We start from the raw sequence: 18,914 nt of genomic DNA, 5'->3' as shown, positions 1-18,914 counted from the left end.
GTACTAACAACTGAGTTAATTTATTTATCAAATTTTAAACCAGAATAAAAAATAACACCAAGATTCCTTGCGTGGGACCTCACATTCAACGGCAGAGGCCCGAGGGCATTGAATGTTATTGCAGAATTGTCTGCATTGCCAAAGATTAGGACCTCCGTTTTATTCTGGTTTAGCTGAAGGATGCTTTTTGCCATCCAGGATTTTACATACTCAATGCAATTTAGGAGGAAGTTAACACTGCATAGATCACATGGTTTCAGCAGGAGGTATAACTGGGTGTCATCAGCATAACAATGATAGGAGATATTATATTTTATGAAAATAGACCCCAAAGGAAGCATATACAGAGAAAACAAAATAGGGCCTAATATGGAGTCTTGTGGAACTCCACAGGAGATGTGTGCAGAGGAGGAGGACACATTATCAATTCTAACAGACACTGATCAGTCTTACGGGTAGGAGGCAAACTACTCAAGGGCCTGTCCCTGAATGCCGACAACATGCTTAAGGCAGTCTAAGAGAATGGAGTGATCAACTGTGCCGAAGGCAGCCAAGAGATCTAACAGAATTAAAATAGTGTAATTTCCTGAATCTCAAGACAAGAACAAATCACCCTCAGGAGAGCATACTCTGTACAATCGAGCATCCTAAAACCTGACCTGACTTCCAGTATGTTCTGTTTGTCCAAGAAGGAGACGAGTTGAGAGAAAACTACTTTTTCAAGAATTTTTTGATACAAACAAGAGCTTTGACATTGATGGGTAATCATCAGGAACAGGCAGGTCTAAGTTATGTTTTTTGATCAGAGGGTGAATGACAGCATATTTAAAGCAAGCTGGGTCCAGAGAGCTATTAATTATTGACAAAATGCTAGACCCAACAGTGTCCAGCATTTCCTTAAGTAGGTGTGAGGGAATAATGTTTAAGGGATATGTACTAGGGTTCATATGTGAGATAATATGTGACAAAGAGAGAGAAATGGGGTCAAAGTTGGTGAGAACTGAGCAGCATGTGCTTAATTTTGACAGATTATAGGTGGGCGATGAGATGTGAGATCGTATAGTGTCAGTTTATTAAAAAATCTTAGGAAATATTCACAGGTATCCAGTGTTGCTTCATGACAATTTGTGACTGCAGGCTTGAGTACTGCATTTATTGTATGAAATAAAACCTTGGGTCTATGGGTTTGTATTTGAAGATGCTATCAGAAAAATATTTGGTTCTCTCTGCTTTGACACACTGTTGATATTTGGCCAGACAGTATCTCAGATGCTGGTAAGACACTTGGAGTTTATCTTTTTTCCATTTACACTCAGCTCTCCTGCATTCCTGCCTAACCATGCAAGTAATGGAATTAAACCAGAGCCGAGCTTTGATTTTTGCTTTTCTAACTTTGTAAGGGGCAATAGAATCAAGAATATTGGTGCAAGTGCAATTGAATACTGTGATCAGTTCTTCTATGCCCAGAACAACAGGGGGAGCATTAATGATAGCAGAGGAGAAGGCATCTGAGAACTGCCTGGCAGTGAGAGGGTCTAATAGACCTGGAATAGTTTCCTCCCAGACTGGGTTTGGGAGTCTGGGAGGGGAGTGAGGTGGAAAACATAATGGGCAAAATAAGCTGACCTTGTTTATCTGGACATTGTGGACTGGAATGCCAGAAGTTAGAATAAGGTCAAGGGTATGACCTTATAGGTGAGTTGTACCCATGAATGACTGGGTAAGATTGAAAGAGTCAGTTACAAAAATCTCGAACAAGTGGGTTAGATGGACAGCCTATGTGAATGTTAAAATCACCTAAAATTAAAAGGTTATCAGATTTAGTAGCCATAAATCATCAATAAAACCTTGTTGAATTTAGGAGGTCTGTATATAAGTGCACAAAGTCCTGGAACTGACTGTTCAATCTTACACAGCAGCAATTCAAAACTTGTATATTCATCAGTCAACTTGGATTTATAGGTAAAAAAGATCATTAAAAACCATAGCCAGGCCCCCACCATGGCCATTAAGCTGTGGTGAGTTAAGAAATTTGAATTTTGGAGGACACAGCTCAGAAAAAGAACTGATTTCACCAAGTCTTTGCCAAGTTTCAGTGAGAAATAAAAAATCTAATTTATGGGTTGAAATAAAATCATTTAAAATGAAGGACTTGTTGGAAAGTGGTCTGACATTTAAAAGTGCCATTTTTGTGAGAGGTGCCGCCTGGGGAGTATGAAGAATTGTTTCCTTGTGATTGGATGAAATACGGATCAGATTACCAGGTCTATATTAATATTCTAGGACTCAACTGGAATATCTTCACATGATTTACCATGCAAAGATATTCCAGATGCTCCTTATTTATATTATACTGGCCATTTATACAGCCCCTCAGTTCAGCCTCTATCTGAAACAGGACATTTTAGCTCCTGCCTCATTAAGGCCCCCCTCCTGATGAGCCCTTCCTGTTTTGATTGGCCAGCTTCAGAGAGCTGCCCCTTAGCAGTCTTTCAGCGGCTTGGGAGGCTATGTAAACAGTCGTAGTAGGATTTCACTTCTTTGCTCGAAATGGAAACTTCTCAAATACATAGGTAGATGTTCGAGCCCAAATCTGAAAATCTGAAGTATGTGAGTGGACAACACAAACAACCCATGGAACAGACGGTCATTTGTGGGCACGCATACACAATCTGATGTCATCATGAGGAGGAAGTAGAGGTAACATTGCAAATGGAGCGTTCGGAGCAGGTTGAAAACCAGGTTGGACTCTCGGGGAGCATTTGTACATATGTTCACCTTAAGTTTTCTACCTTTGACCATGTTTCACATAGACATCTGACATTGTAACAAAAAGCATAATATGTCCCCTTTAACAATGACAGATTCAGACTTTAGCCACAACAGTGTTCATTTCATCTTTTCTAAGAGCATTTTACCCCTAGCTGAAGGAGTGAAGTTGATAGGAAGGACAGAGGAGATAGATGATCTCTAGCGTCTCCTGAGGGAGGGTCACTTGTTTGGATAATGGATAATACCAATTGCCATTGGGCTGAACACTGGATAAAAGGTCATTAAAACTTTATGAAATGTATCTTTGTAATGGTACCAGTTCAAAAGGCTGGACATACAGGGGATCTCTTCCCTCTTGTGACCCAAACCGGGGACAGCAAAGCTCTCTGATTTCAATATGACAATGCCAGCGGCAAAAGCATCACATCCCAGAGATCCCCTGAGTCCACATCCTCTACTATATCAGCGTGCTACCCACACCGGTTGGACCCGATGATCCAGATTTTGCTGGTTTTTAATTAAGTGGAAGGTCAAATCTCATTGCTCTTGACTTCAGGGAGCTGCTGCTGTCTGCATGGCAGAAGAGCTACACCCAGTCATTAATTTTATGGAGCAGGGACTTTAATTGATTCAAAAGTTAAGGACTATGGGGAATGTATGGTGAGAGGCAGGAGCATTTAGTTGCTGCGAATGTGGGTTGGTATTCAGTTGCAGCCATTATGGCTGCTAATACTGTAAGACAGCACTTAACCTGAGGAAAGATGGTGATTTTCTTTTATAAACAGATTTCAGAAGTTGTTTTCAACTGTTCTGGTTCTGATGTTACAATCTCTTATGCTATTTTGGGCACTTTTGTCACCAAGTGCGCACCTCTCATCATACATGGATTTCAAGTATTACTAACAATGCCTCTTCAAAAATACAACATTTCTACTTATTTTAAATTAATTTTGACTAATTTTGACCTGTTGGGGTAACATTTTATTTTAACCTCTCCTACTTAGCGTTTATGTGGTGTATACAAACAATTAATGTTTATAATAGAATACACATTAATGTACATTTTTACTGTTTATTAAGATACAAACACTCAATAAATGCTTCATAATACGCTCTAAAACTTAGAGAGAAACATAATTTTAAGAAGACAAGTTCAAATAAATGATTATAATATATATATATATATATATATATATATATGAAAATGAGGTCTAGAATATATATATATATATATATTCTAGACCTCATTTCATTCTCTACTGCCACACTTATCAGCTAAATAGAACAGGGTATAGTTTCCCTTGTTCCCCGCAGTTATCTATCATTAATGTAAGATGTCACAGTAAGGCCAGGAAGTCAATTAAAATGGATGTATTTCTGACTGCTGCTGTCATTTCTCTGTCTCATGTTCACTGGTGATGTAGGCAACAGATACCCAGCTCTTCTGTCTCAAACGGGAGAAATCTTCCCTCGGAAGCACTTTGTAAAAACAAACATAGGCATGATGTGAAACCATGAGCAGCCCGAAGCCCTGGGGACGGGTAGAGTATCAGTTCCAGAGGATGCCCCCCCCCCTCCCTTACCCACTTAGGAGTAAAATCAAATATGGAGAATTATATTTGGAATACACATGGAATATGAAACTGTAATACAACAAACATAGCCTGTTCTGGCTCTTGTGGAGCTTCACTGGGAGTAAACACAATCCTCAAAATGAAAAGGGTTATATTCTGCGAACATCCAATTTACTGCTCATTCAGGTTGTTAGATCGACACAAGTGAGTCTCAAACTGCAACCAACTTGTTCTTTTTCCACAAGCTTGGAAATACAAGCACACTTGTTCCATGTGGTCAAAAGGAGGGTGGGTTTGGTTGAATCTTGAAAGCCGTCAGGCCTTCTCCCGTCTCCTGTCAGGAGCATCTGTCAGGTCTGCCACAGTTCTGTCTAATAAACCAGCTCTGCTGACCGGTAGGGTTTCCTGCCTGAAGGCTCCCTTTCCAAATAACACAGTGACTTTGAAGAGAAAGAAAAAAGAGAATTAACAGGCTATGCAGCTTCTCTTTGTGCTATCATCTCTCTATCAGATCCCTGTTTTGTGCTCAATTAGCAAATCTTACAGAGTGCCTTTCATTTAGCTCTCAGAGTGGCAAAAGTGACCTTACTCACATCGCCGTTCTCTCCGCGGGGGCAGTGACAAATGAGCCCTTGTTTTTTTAAAGGCGAGCATAATGAAGCTTTGTGGAGGCACGATCCAAGTCAGATAACCCACCAGGATTTCAATTTACCCCTGTCAAAAAATTTGAAAGGCACAAATAAACGCTGCAGGAAGGGCAAACTTTGTGTATCCCCTCCAGAAGGTATTGATTCAAAGGGTCCAGAATGATGCCTATTCATGTCTCCATCTTTTGTTGTTATCTTTCTGTCTCAGGTGCAAGTGCAACCTGCATGCCAACAGCTGTGTGTTTGACAAGGGGAAGCTGGGATGTGAGTGTGAACATAACACCACAGGGCCAGACTGCAGTCGCTGTAAGAGGCACTACCATGGAAGAGCCTGGAGTGTGGGCTCCTACCTCCCTATACCCAAAGGAACTGCAAATATATGTAAGTATATAAGTATTTCTAATGTTCAGTGCATACAGACTGGCCTTGCAGCGAATTTACAAGAAATACTGCATGGCTTGTAGCAACACACCTTTTATCAGTCTGGCTTCAAGAGACACTGGTAACTGATGAATGTTGTGACAATGAAATATCATACCTTTTATTTTTCTCTTTTCCTTTGAGACATCGTTGCACCTGTTTATCACATTAGCTCTATGCTTCTGGGCTGTACAGTTTTTTGTACAATATGTACTTTGGCTGGGAGGAGTGTGTTCTACTAGTGTTTCTTCTTTGTTTCCTTTTGGAAGGTAGATTTAAATCTTCCTACTGTGTAAGAAGACTTATAGTTAACATCATATCAGACTTCATTAGTAAAACCACAACTTTGGTGGTTTGTTCAAATTCTTAGAATGACTGATGTTTACGTTGATGTGACAAGCAAACCTTTGCGATCTGACTACAAGACTGAACATCTCTTAGGAGGAGGTCAGGGTGGATTGAGCTTCCAAAAGGTGTAACATCAACACCACAGACCAGAGGTCCATGTTATGATGTTTCAGTTTTGATTCCTTTTAACCACATAGTCATTTTCTAACCATTTGTCATGACCACAGATCTTCTCCCAACCTTAACCAAGGAGCTTGACAAAAAAGTTCTGAATACTAGGTCCAACTTAATTGTTGTTTCCTAAACTTAACCAATTCTTAAAGCTATAATATGTAACTATTCCACATTAAAATATCTAAACACAACCAGACCAATGTTATACATTTTGTTGATTGGGTCATTCAGTGTTTTTACCAGTTATAATCCCTGTGTACGTTTGTTTTGGAGAGGAGGAGACCTCTGAGGATAATTCAGCCCCTGGTAAAAACCTCCTGAACAATGAACACTGAAGTAATCCTAACTGGGAGAAGCTGTTGTTTAACAATGAAGACAACAATTCCCATGATCCCACACAGCTTCAACTTTATCAAACTCCATCTCTTGTTATTGTTTTGATTGAGAGACCCCTAGCAGCAGAAATTACATATTGTGTTTAACCATAGGGGTGATAGATTAGAAAACCCTGATAAGTCATTTTGGGTCACTAACCGAACATTGCACAAGTCCATTAAGACTTTGAGTCATTGGTCAGCTGTGGTTTCATTCATTCTGTATTCAATTAATGAGAATATCACCGCTTTCAGTATTTTATCACTGTATTTAGCATTTGTACCTCAAGTCCATGTCAAGTGTGAACTAATGCTGGATATTTTTTCTGCCTGTTCACATGGTATCTCGTAGGCAGAAGGTGCTCTTTTGCATTATCCCCATTATAATCTTGGACGAGAGTTGAGTCACATTTATCAAATCCCATGCCTGAGGCAGGGGGCTCATTGCCTCAATAAATCTAATACAGCCACTCAGGGATGTGGTGGTGGACGGCCAGGCGAGGCCAGATGGTGGAAGATCTAGCCCTCTGGTCCTCCGTTCACACTGATTCAGCCTTGCAGTCAGAAACTCTCATGGCAACAGTCTGCTGGGACTGACAGCAGGTTTTTCAGATGCTCAGTTTGATTGTCTGACTTGAATTCTCAGACATGGTGCTCTGATTAGATTTGTACAGAGATATGATATTGCTATTGATCCACTGATTTTGTGTGAATAAATCTGAGCAGTAACAGTGATTCTTCTTGCTCTTCCCAGGGCTATTTGTTGATTATAAATCACGGGGTTGCAGAGTCATTTATATAAGTCTTCTGAATCTGTGTGTGTTTGTGTATGCATGTATGTGCACCAAACTGTATGTGCGTGTGTGGTCATGTACATGCAACACATTTGATCGTGTGTGGGAGTTTGTTTGTGGGAATGTTTGTGAACTCTAAGGAGATATTGCTAGATTTACCCCTGCACCTCTTCTGTGTTATGAGTCTCCCTGCAATGTGGTGCTCACTGTCAGATTGACAGGCCGTTATTAAAAAATCCAACACTTGGCCGCATCTGCACCGAACTGATGAAACTAAGGTCTAGCCATATCAAAAGCAATATTAGACACTTGTTTGGCAGTGGCATAAAATGCAATAATGTTGCACATGGAAGTGACGTAACAATATTGGTCCCCCAGGTGTTGAATTAACACACTTTTGTCTTGAATTATTATTATTTCTCTCATAAGTAACGCCGTGGCCAGTAACATGCCTTTATCCATTATGTAAAGCTCATATTTCCTATGAGGATATTAAACACACAGCCCTGGTATCAAGACAAATATGCTGAACGTGCAAAATGTAATTATGGTTTAATAGCTTTCATCTGTCATCAAGTCTTCCTCTTTAATCATGGAAGTCATTTATCTCACAGGTAGGAACAGGGCGAGGTCTATTACATATTCAGATCCATGCACATACAGATATATGGACATACATGACCCTTCATCTAATAAATTAGAGCCCAAAATGGAGCACTGGGTTGCTATGGGCCATAGCTGTCAGCAGCAGAGAGTGACTGAGAGTGATTCAAATCCATGCTGTCCCTAAAAGAAGGAGGTGAAAATCCTGTAAGTTGCCTGCCGAGCAGAAGAGGAATCACTTCGAGAATTATGTTGACAGTCCACTTTGGAGGGAGCGTCAACTCATCTTGTGTTCCAAAGCAGGTTCACAGGTTAAGAGGGGCTGGGGCTGAGAGTTTGATCAGACTGTAGAATGTGTTTATGCTTCAAAGGCCAAGATTGTTTGCCCTCCATTTCTCAGGCAGAACAACTATTGGTTAAGAATTGCGGCTTGCTTGCTTTCTTTCAAATGTCCCTTTTATGGAGCTTAAAATCTGTGATTTTCCTGCTGCAGTGTTGTGCACTTGCCAATAGTTGAGACAGTCCCAAACTGTTGATAAAGTGTTGAATGGGGTGCAAACAAAATGAAAACCCCATTGAAACATAATTACAAAGGGACAAAGCGATAAAGATTGTAAAAAGAATCAAAAATTGCAGTTTTTTAACTTGTTTTTGGGATGCTTAGGTTTTTTGATTGGCTCTCAGTTTTCCACATATTGGAAATCCTACTAACCTGACACTGAGACGGTCAAAGAGAAGGCAAAACTATGAATTATTTGCAGATGCTGTTTGATTCATTTAATTCAGAGATTCACTGATTCAAAGATGATACAGTAAAATGGTCATTATCTACCTTTTTTGGATGAGCCAATAGCAAATAAGGAAAACAAACTATTTATTCCAAATATAAATGAAAACGCTGATGAAAAGTATTTTTGTATAGTTAGAGCTCTAATTCTGTTGACTTTTCATCACTCGAAGACCTGTTATTATCATCAGAAGAAGGCGGGTGTTGGTCAGGTTCTCTGCAGAGCCGTGGCCGCTGTTAATCAGTGGACACAGTGGAGACCAAGTGGATAAGTGTTGGTGGGCACTGAATTATTCAACAACCCAAACAAAAATGTTTTCTTGCAGTTTTCAAGAGTAAAATGAAATCCATGCATGTTGACTCCAAGCTTTAATGAAACATTGTTTCTTTGCTCTTTCTGCAGGTATTCCCAGTAATCATGGACCTGTGCGTAAGTTGAACAAGCTTTATAAATTGGCATGCTGACTAATGGTTTCCTCCCTCAGTGATGACTAATTCTTGTTTGATTTATGATATTGGTGTGAAAAATAGTGCTTTGCATTATCATTTTCGCTCATCATCATGTTTTCCATAGTACAAAAAATCCATCCTATCAAAGCATTTATGCATTTATACATTTCATACATTTTATGAATAGAAGTGAACCAATGCATGGTGTGAGACAGCTTTACTTTTCTCCAGTGCATGTCAACTTGTTTCAAGAACAGAAATTTAAAGTGGTATCCTGGGAAGATGATGAAAAAAATCTGCCTAGTTTTAGAAAACAAAAAGATTTTTTTAAAGGACTAATTTTGCATGTTTAAGCCAATTTTCTACAAATCCTTTATACTTCACTTTCCTGCTAACAATTTTGCAAACCATGATGTTTTGTTTCATATTTTAGGAATGTAATTCTCCTGCCTTCTTGTGAGCTGTTCATTTATATTTACCATGAAAATTAAGTTCACATTAATTTGTTTAAGATGGTACTTCCTGACAAAGGAGTGTGTTCTATTGGATTACACAACTCATTGTAGCATTTACATTGAGTACAAAACTCTACTTTTTGTTTATATATTGTACGGAATGACTGGAAACCAATGGATACATGTAACATAGGAAAAATACCTTAAAACTCTGCAGCATGGTTTGCAAAATTGTCACCAGTACTATTAGGTATACACAATTTGTAGTTAAGGAGCTGAAACTATAAAAACACTAGCTAAACTAAAATACTGTAAAATACTGTACAAGAATTCTGCACATTTGGGCCTGTGTATCAGCAAGCCCAGGCACTACAGAGAGTCATTTCTCCAATCCACACTAGAATATTTGCTATAAGTGCACAGACAGATATTAGCCCTAAGCCAGAGAAAAAAATGATGTTTTATGAAGACATGGTTCCCACCATGCATCCCTTCGCATGTTGATGCCTGAAGGTGACTCCTTATACCAAATAACAAAAGCAGCCACCATATGTACATGTCTCTACCTTTGTCTTGTGGAAAATACATTCACTTAAGCTGCATGCAGAGTATTTTACATTAGCCCATTTTTATTCCAAACACAATTCCAAATTTTACAATATTTCTGGGGCAAATCAGCACAAATGGCATACTGATTATTGTTAAAAAAAAAAAAAAAAAAAACAACTAAGAATCAATGCATGCTGTCCCTGTGCTTTAACTACATAACAGTATGAATTATATGACAACCCACTGTAATATATAACTTTTCCCATTTTTACACAGATCGAGCAAATGCTTCATCTCTTGGTGTTGCAAATCGTAACCAAGGTAGGCTTGTAGGCTTTGTAACTTCAGCATGACATTGACAATACATAGAAAGAATTGATTGTTTATTGATTGGCAATTTTACAAAAGCACAGCACATGCAAATAGCGGTATACAGTCAGTTGTTTTATCAAAGCCCAGATGATTTCATCCTGCATGCACACAACACACATGCTGGTGCTTACAAGGCAGACCTTTTGTTGTGAGAACACTGTGGGGAATGGACCACATGCCTCATGATCACTGAGTCCACAGCCTCCTAACCTCTTTGATCATGCCCTCTTTTTAATTACCCAGAATGCTCTCTGGGGGTGCACCCTTTCTGCCATGTTCACAAGGAAAAAAAGGAAAGAGAAAAAGGAGAGGAAAGGAAACGAGAGAAGAGGCTCCAGGGGGTTTTATGTAGATTGATCAGAGCTATCTCCAGCTAATCCTCAGCCCCAGATATCCTGTGTAGTGAGTGTTAAGTCGCATCTGCACCACTGCTCTCACAGCCAGAAGACAAAAATTAAAAGAGGTCTCAGTATTTCCACGATCTTGGAAAGGCTGTTTTCTTCCCTTTTCTAGCTGCACAAAGCTAGGCACAAGATGCACCTATGAAAATAATCCAGTGTTTACTGCAGTCAGAGGTGGAAAGAAACCAGCTACTGCACTGGAGTGGATTACAAATAATTCCGCCTTCCTGTGTAACATTGCATCATTTCCATATAAAGTGTCAGAACACAGTATCAATCTAACCTACACAAAATTCATGAAAGCTTTTACCTGTAGGTGTGCTGCATTTTCTGCACTTACATTTGCAGTTCTTTACACTCCATGGAAAAATCCTCCAGTTCTGAGGTTAGCGAAGAGGTGACATTTTATACAACAACATCAATGTCTTGGCAATAAACACAAGAAAGTTATGCAGCATTTGCAGTGATAAGTGTGGAGCTGCAACAAATCATATTTTATTATAAATGAATCTACAAATTATTTTCTCAATTAATCAACTAATAGTTTGTCATACAATGTTATAAAACAGTGAAAATACCCCTCAAAATTTCTAAGAGTCCAAAGTGACATCCTTATATGTCTTGTTTCGCATTGACCAGCAGGTAAAAACAAAGAAAAGTGGCAATTAATTGTTTTCTATTTATTTGTTTCTATTTATTTCAGCTTTGGTGCCATGATTTAAGTGCAAGCTACTAAAATCTCAGCCTGGACATGGTTTTATTGAAAATGTGGTTGCTGGAAAGTGCAAAAAGAAAAAAAACTTAACGACATCTCCTTGGCACCAATGATTATGTGTCTACGGAGAAAAATTAAACATTTCACAGGGCACCTCTTGAGGTATTTATTGCAAACTTCTGTGGAGTTATTGAAATGATCACAAAAAGTAGCCGTCTGTATAATAATAAACATTGTGGGAAATATATTCATTTGCTTTTTTGCCATGACTTAGATAAGAAGATCAATACTATTCTCTTGTCTGTGTGATAAGTAGAGAGCTGGAGCCAGGAGGAAAATTGCATCAAGACTAGAAGCTGGGAAAACAGTGAGTTTTGCTCTGCCCAAATTCAAAAATATAGCTACCAGCACCTCTAAAATTGGTCACGTCAAAAGCAGTGGTCATAACTCCAGAGAGTCAATTTGTAGAGAAATACTTACAGTGCGTAACTCCCTCTGAAAATCAGAATTGCCATTTTTACATGCAACAAAAGAGATATGTTTTAATTATTGATCTTTATAGGTCTTGGTTGGCATATTTTTGAACTATTGACAGAGCCAGGCTAGCTATTTCCCCCTGCTTCCAGTCCTTATGCGAAGCTAAAAAGCTGTGCGCCATACTTATCCCACAGACATCAGATTGCTATCAATCAAATTTGTAATCTTCCAAATCTGACTTGACAAGCGTTTGCTAAAATAGACCTTGTACTTTAGTAAAAGAAAAATCTGGCTTCTTTCTGTCTTTGGATACTTTAGTATAATTGCAGCTGCCAAATGCTACTATGCAGCTGACAATTTATACTGAGCATCAAAGCCCCAAGTCATGACTAATGATAAAGCCATCATGTTAATATGATAACAGGAGGCATGGCTGAACGCGGGTTTCAGCTTACACTGACATCATGGCAAAAGATATTGATCCAGTGTAATTGAAGCAACACTGTTCTGTCTCAGAGCATATAATTAGCAGATCCTGTATCTGAAAACTGTCTCCAGTTATAGTTAATTGCACTGGTGGATCTATAGTCATAAAGGGATTTTAAAAATATTAAATGAATTGCTAAAAATATGATTTTCCCTGTAATTAAATGGAGGTACTGCAGGGTCTATCCTGTGAAAAAAAGTGATCTTTAATACTAAACCTACCTTTCAGTCTTTGCATGACTGCAACAAAAGTCAGTGATTCATGTAATATCAGATCTGTTGATATGAATCGATGTATTTAAAGAGTTGGCTATTCAACAGAACTTATTTCTACCACATAAGATATAGATCTTCCAATAAAAAGGAGTGACAGGAGCTATGATCCAGGACATCGATTTGTAACTTTAAATCTGATATCATGCTGTGATTTTCTGTATCTCAGGGACTTCAGTTGCAGAGTATCTGGGGACATCAAAAGTTCACTGAGAGGAGAGAATTAGAGAGCTGTCTGAGTATGTTTAGGACATAAACAGACACAAGTCACAACAGAGGAAATAGCACACCCAGTACTTCAGTATCATAGTAGATGAAATGTGTTCTGACTGACACAATAATTCAATCAGTAGTGTAATTCATATCTTTGTCCCTCCTATCTATGACTATTATGTTATTGCTCTAGTGAATTTTTCTCCATGTTGCTTCGTGCAACACCACGGTTCAAGGATGGATCTGTCATAACAGTTATACTGCTAAAACGTCACACATCTGACAGAGGTGTGAGGTGCACATATGTCCCAGAGAGAGTATGCTTGTACTTAGCCAAGACTGTAATTGCTGTGTTCTCACTTGCTGCCAGCAAAAGTCTGAAAGGGAGTGATGTCACACAGGGAAACATTTGTCACTACAATAATTCAAAATAACAAAAAAAATGAAGGTAGATTCACTTTTACACATCACGTTCTTTGGCTTGAGCTTGGAAACTACACATTTTTAGAGTTGCCTTATGGGAAATGTAGGATCCAGGGTTTGGTAGCTTGACCTATACTGAAGACTAAAAGTGAGGATACTGTATCTCAGGCTCTGCTGCTTCAATTTTAATTTTGATTTAATTTTAAGTCCCCCAATTTTATGGAAGTGCAATACTAAATTTCAGATATGCCCCTTTAAACACTCTTTCTGTTCCCATAAACACTCAGTTTTATCTATCTCATAGTGTAATAATCAGATTTTATAGTTTACATTTACAATTAGTTATATTGATGATTGCTATGCATGTATAAGTGCATCATTTTTTACACCATGCAGTGTCAAGTAAAGTCAGTTTTCTTTTTATAACCTCAACCCACAAATTTGTCTCACTATGTTATGTTACACAGACATGTTCACATTGTCTGTAACAGACAACTGAAGAGGCCAAACCTTTTTTATTTCACATATATCCAATCTCTATGTGAGATTAGTTTTCTGAGTGACACAGAACAATTAGCTTATTTTACACTGTTATTTTGTCATGACAACAGAGCCTGCAGTGGCTCCACAAAGACACCGCAGGCTTAAGCTTCTGCATAAGCAAACTAATTGGGCTGCAGATGCTTTTAGAAAGACAATGGTCCTGAGGGTCCGCTGGAGGACACACAGATTATCCTTCGGCCACAGGCAACAACATTAATGTATAGACTAGACAATGGAGACTTGAGTCGATCCCATGGAAATCTTTCCCAAAACACACAGAGCAGGTGTTCTCCATTAGCTGTAAAATGAGAAACCTGTTTTGACATTACTGATTGGGGTGTAGTCAGGAGGCCAACATGTTGAATGTTTGAATCCACTGAGGACCAGGCAGCGGCAGGTTTCTGCTTTCTGTGGTTCAGGAGCTGATTTTGATGCATGCAAAGTTCAAGTACAGACACTTCTGCACCAGTAAGACTGTAATTTAGTTGGGCATGAGTGTTTTAGAGGTATACAACTTGGACAAACACTGATAGGGTCTGAGATATATTTACGCCAGGTTCAGGCCTATAATAGACCATTTTTACAGCAGTAATTTTGACTTGTTATAGCAGGAAAAGCACAGGTGTTACCTGATGGCTCTGTTCTTTTCAAATGTCCCTGTAAGTCATGACAGTGTGACAGTGAGCCAACATGCACAATACCAGGACTCTGAAACTTAAGCAGCTAAATGGAATTCAGATGTCCTTCATTTTAGTATTTATTTAGTATTTTATATATTTTAGTGCTTTTCCTAATGTTACGTGCTTGAAAAAGGCCTATTGCATGCAATAGTTTGGCAAAGGTTTAAGTCAGGATTAGGCTTGATTATAAACATTATAATCAAAGTATAATCATTACATTCTTACTTAATATCACCAGGAAATTGCCAAATATTGTGCTTTTCTGCAAAATATCAGCTCAGAAATGATTGGACTTCATGGCATGCTTTTCAAGGGAAAGAGGAAAGCTGACTTTATCAGCAATGGTTGACGCCAGCCTCAAATACACCCAGTAATAATATAGTCATTCTAATCTAAACGTGTTCACAGCTGCAGGACTGAAATAATCAAAAATCAGATGATTGCACTTCAAAGCATCTCCAACATACTTATTTTTCTTGTTCAGTATTGATTTGCCCTTTATAGGAAAAATGAATGCAAACAGCTTTTTCATAACAATCATTCGTATGATTTGCACATTTGTCTGTTTTCAGTTTTTCTGTGTTTAGCCCAAACAGAAGCCTCATGATATCATATTCTCAGCACTGATTCAAAGACATTTCATTGCAAAACAAATTTAATCTAAGACATCAATGGTAAATGTCAGGTTTTGGTGTCACTCTCTGAATAAAAGAGCAGTGGCTTGTTGCCAGACTCATTATCTTACTCCAGTGTTCAACAATCATACAGGGAGGAATTTATCATCCAACGCAGCCACAAGACCTGCTGCATTTTAAGTAAGGGGTCTGACTGACAAGAAGAAGTTGCTATCTTTGCTATCTTTTATAATACTATAACCACTGATCTTTCTATAAGCATAAAAGCGGTTAAATGCAACAAGCTGGCACTCCATACCTCTCAGGGTGGTCAAAAGGCTCTGGGATTTCACTCAGTGTGTAGAAGTAGCAAGGAAAGTCGACCAAAAGAGCAACACTTCATCACAAAATTAATACAAATTCCACATTGATGATAAAACTCCATATCCACGTGTGGCATCTCTGTTTAAAACACATGCCAGCAGTGGTGTGTGTGTGTGAGGAGGAGTTAAATGCAATACCAATGCCCTTTTAATCAGTTTTGGCAGAAGCAATGCTTATTTGTTGAGTTTATTCTGATGCATGAGCCACATTACTGAGAACCAAAAAATGTGATTACTATTTATGCAGGGAGAGATATCCAATTACACTGAAATCTCTTGGCAAATATTACCTCTTCCAGGATTTCACCTCTGCCAGCAGAGAGGCTTCTTGGGATAATTGAGTTGTGAGTTTTTTGTCTGGAAATGTGAATATTAGCCTATGTACTCCTAATCAGTCTACTGTATATCAAAACAAAGAAATAATGCAGCTCTGAATGTGACATCCTTTGTTTCTAACAGTGTTGTATTGTTTGTTTTATGGTTAACCGCAGAGAAGAAAATAACAGCAATTGGTGAATTACCTGGAAATGCTATATTTGCATATCAAAGGTAGTGATGGTGGTGTAGGGGAGCCAGGTATCCATCCCATGTTCTCTCCTGTCTGTTCTTTGAGTGTCATTGTGCCAGAGAAAAGCAAAATTTAATTCGACTGTCCTACACAGAGGGGCTGTTTCACAATACTCTGGCATCCTTTGATTCACTAATTCACCTCATCACTGCCATGATTTGTTTGCTCTTTTGTTTTGCAAGGATTATTGCTCTAAAGTCCCTGCAGTGTTCCTAAAAATATCCATAAATCCATAAAATGTCTGTCTATGTTCTTTTGTCACAAACAATCATTTATAGAAAGGGTTTTCAAAGGTTGCATGCTAGTATTCATACAATATGCGCCCTGGTTATCTCTCTTCTTTCTCTCTGCACTCCTCCACAAAAGTCCTTGGCTTCACCCTCCCTAATGAGTCAGCTATGCTCTAAGGACACAGAGCGATGCAGACAGGACAAGAAGAGGCAGCTTGTGCCCTGTGAACCTGCCTGTTGATGTTATCTTCCGACCCATCACTGAGTGATCTATTAATCACCTCTTCCTGTCTCCCCTGCACTTTTTGCTTTGTCTCCGCAGCTCGGGTGTGTGACAACGCGATGCTGCGCTGTCAGAACGGTGGCACGTGCCACCACCATCAGCGGTGCCATTGTTCCCCCGGCTTCACGGGTGTCCTGTGTGAGAGAGCTCGCTGCCAGGGCCCCGGGGAGTGTGATGACCAATTGTCTGGACGGGCCTCCTTCCATCATCCCCCGATCAGTCGCCAGCTCGCTCTTTCCCTCATAGTGCTCCTGCTATTGATTGTTTCCCTTTGCTGAGAGACCTGAACGGTCTCCCATCCTCAACCAAAACCCTAAAACCACATACGTTGAGACTGACTTCTCAACCTTAAGGACATGAATGACAAAAGATGTGTGGACAATGTGCTCAGCATACAATATAAGCAACTCTTTTGTATATCCAAGGCTGCAGTGGTGGGCGAAAGTGTAATTAGTGCAACAGGTTGTGCACTGATCTGTTATACTGAATGCTAGATGGATTTATGAAAGGCTTGGTGAAGTCACTGCTGTCTTATAATCTCGCAGAGGAAACGGTCGGAGCCCTCGCTTTGTGATTATGCCATTGGCTGATACTTCATTAAAGGAGACTGGAGACACCACCCAGAGGTTTCTAGAGCTACCCACATTCTGAGAGCAAACTGTACAAAACTAGACACGACATTATGAAAATAATAATAATAATAATAATGATAACAATAATAATAATAAATAATAATGATAACGTGGACGGGGACATCTTAAAACATCTTGCCTCACTGCCTTCTTCCTTACTTGTTCTTCTCTCCTTTCTCCCTTTCCTTCACTCCTCCCTTTATCCCTCACTTTCTCCTTCCTGTGCTTTGGTGACTCTGGTGATTTTACTTTGCTGAAGGGTGTCTGTTGTTTTGCCAAATGCTGCACATGTATTATTATCAAGCCCCTTGACAAGAACCAATCTAGGATTTTTTCTTTTCTCTTTTTCAGAGGCTTTGTAGTCATGCTTGAGCTCACCTGTGTGGGAAAAAAAGAAGTTGTAACATACAGTAACTGTATTTAATTTTTGTATAAAACAGATATTTTCATGACTACGCAGAACAAAAAGATGTATTACTTGTTTTCTATTGCTGCCGACCTGTCCTAGATGTGGACTATGAGTGCATAAGGAGTTTGGTTGTATTATTTCTTTGCTTGTGTGGCACATAGTTCTCTTCATTTGAGAGCTGCTGTCAAAACTATGTTTACATACACACTTACACAATACACTTCCACCAAAGGGAAAAAGAAAAAAACATGTCTTTGTCTTGTTGTTGAATAGTAGTAATTTTATTAAGTAGTAACATGACATTTGAGACAAGATGTGTAGAGTGCAACAGTGTATTGTTTGTATATAGGTACAAGCCAATGACAGTAGCTGAATGTCATTTTAAAAGATTTTTGAAAGCTACAGTATCAAGGCCAATCGTTGACCCACTCACTGAAGCAACAGTTGCTAGTAACAATATATCAATCAACAAATAACTTCCTGGTTTGATGACTAAGGTTGTTTTCTCTAATGTAATGTATCCCATCCATGTTGTGGTTATGAAACGTGAGAATCAGAAGAATCTCAAGCCAAAATCCGATCAGCTTTATGTAAATTTAACAAGACGACTCTGGGAAAAAAGGAGATTGCATGGCTGTCGCAGAGGGTGTCCAGCTCAAATCTGTAATCAGATGTAATCCGTGAATCAAATGGGAAGAGGGGAAGGTTTTCTGAGCTGCTACGGTTGAAAGCCTGCATCCTGCTGCGGGAGCCTCCGTGAAGCGACATATTCAGGAAATGAGCTTTAATTCATGGAGGGTCATTGAATAGAAATGAAGTCGCATCCCACTGGGTGACATATTGAGCACTGAGACCAATTTCATTTGAGAGATTAATTTTCCTCCCGAGGTTGTCATGGAACACCTAATTGTGTTAGAGTCTACTGTAAGTGCCTCTCATTAAATGACACTGTCGATGAAAAGAGTAGCAAATGCCTTTTTTGACAGAGACTCATGACTTGGAGAGCAACATTTGGGAACAAAGATGAGGTATTTGAAAGGGGTTAATGCACTTTGTATAGTAAATGAAGAGGATATGAATTCAACAGAGCAAATAATTTTTGGAAGAAAAACAAAAGCATGGCAAAACACAGGAATCAACTATGTCAGGTAACTTCAACCAGAAAATATATCAGCAACATTTGTAAATCCCTCAAGAGTTGATTGTTCACTAAACCTGCCCAAATGGTGATTATCCAGTCATAGCTTAGTGACCATAACTGTTGC

General features: G+C 39.1%; 1 protein-coding gene across 1 annotated transcript in view; it reads left to right on the top strand.

The window, feature by feature from the left end:
• Window positions 1-17,681, top strand: part of LOC121908317 (netrin-G1-like) — a 69,396-nt gene extending 51,715 nt beyond the window's left edge. Inside the window, exons 6-9 of the mRNA XM_042428229.1 lie at window positions 5,202-5,374; window positions 8,897-8,923; window positions 10,224-10,268; window positions 16,648-17,681. Of these exons, the coding sequence (XP_042284163.1) occupies window positions 5,202-5,374; window positions 8,897-8,923; window positions 10,224-10,268; window positions 16,648-16,886 (484 nt within the window). The 3' untranslated portion in view covers window positions 16,887-17,681. The remainder of the gene's footprint in view (window positions 1-5,201; window positions 5,375-8,896; window positions 8,924-10,223; window positions 10,269-16,647) is intronic.
• The last annotated feature ends 1,233 nt before the right edge of the window (window positions 17,682-18,914 follow it).

Source organism: Thunnus maccoyii, chromosome 12 (genome assembly GCF_910596095.1).
Source record: "Thunnus maccoyii chromosome 12, fThuMac1.1, whole genome shotgun sequence".
NCBI classification, from domain to species: Eukaryota; Metazoa; Chordata; class Actinopteri; order Scombriformes; family Scombridae; genus Thunnus; species Thunnus maccoyii.
Note: the sequence above shows the minus strand (reverse complement) of the source record. Positions and strands in the feature narration are given on the sequence as shown.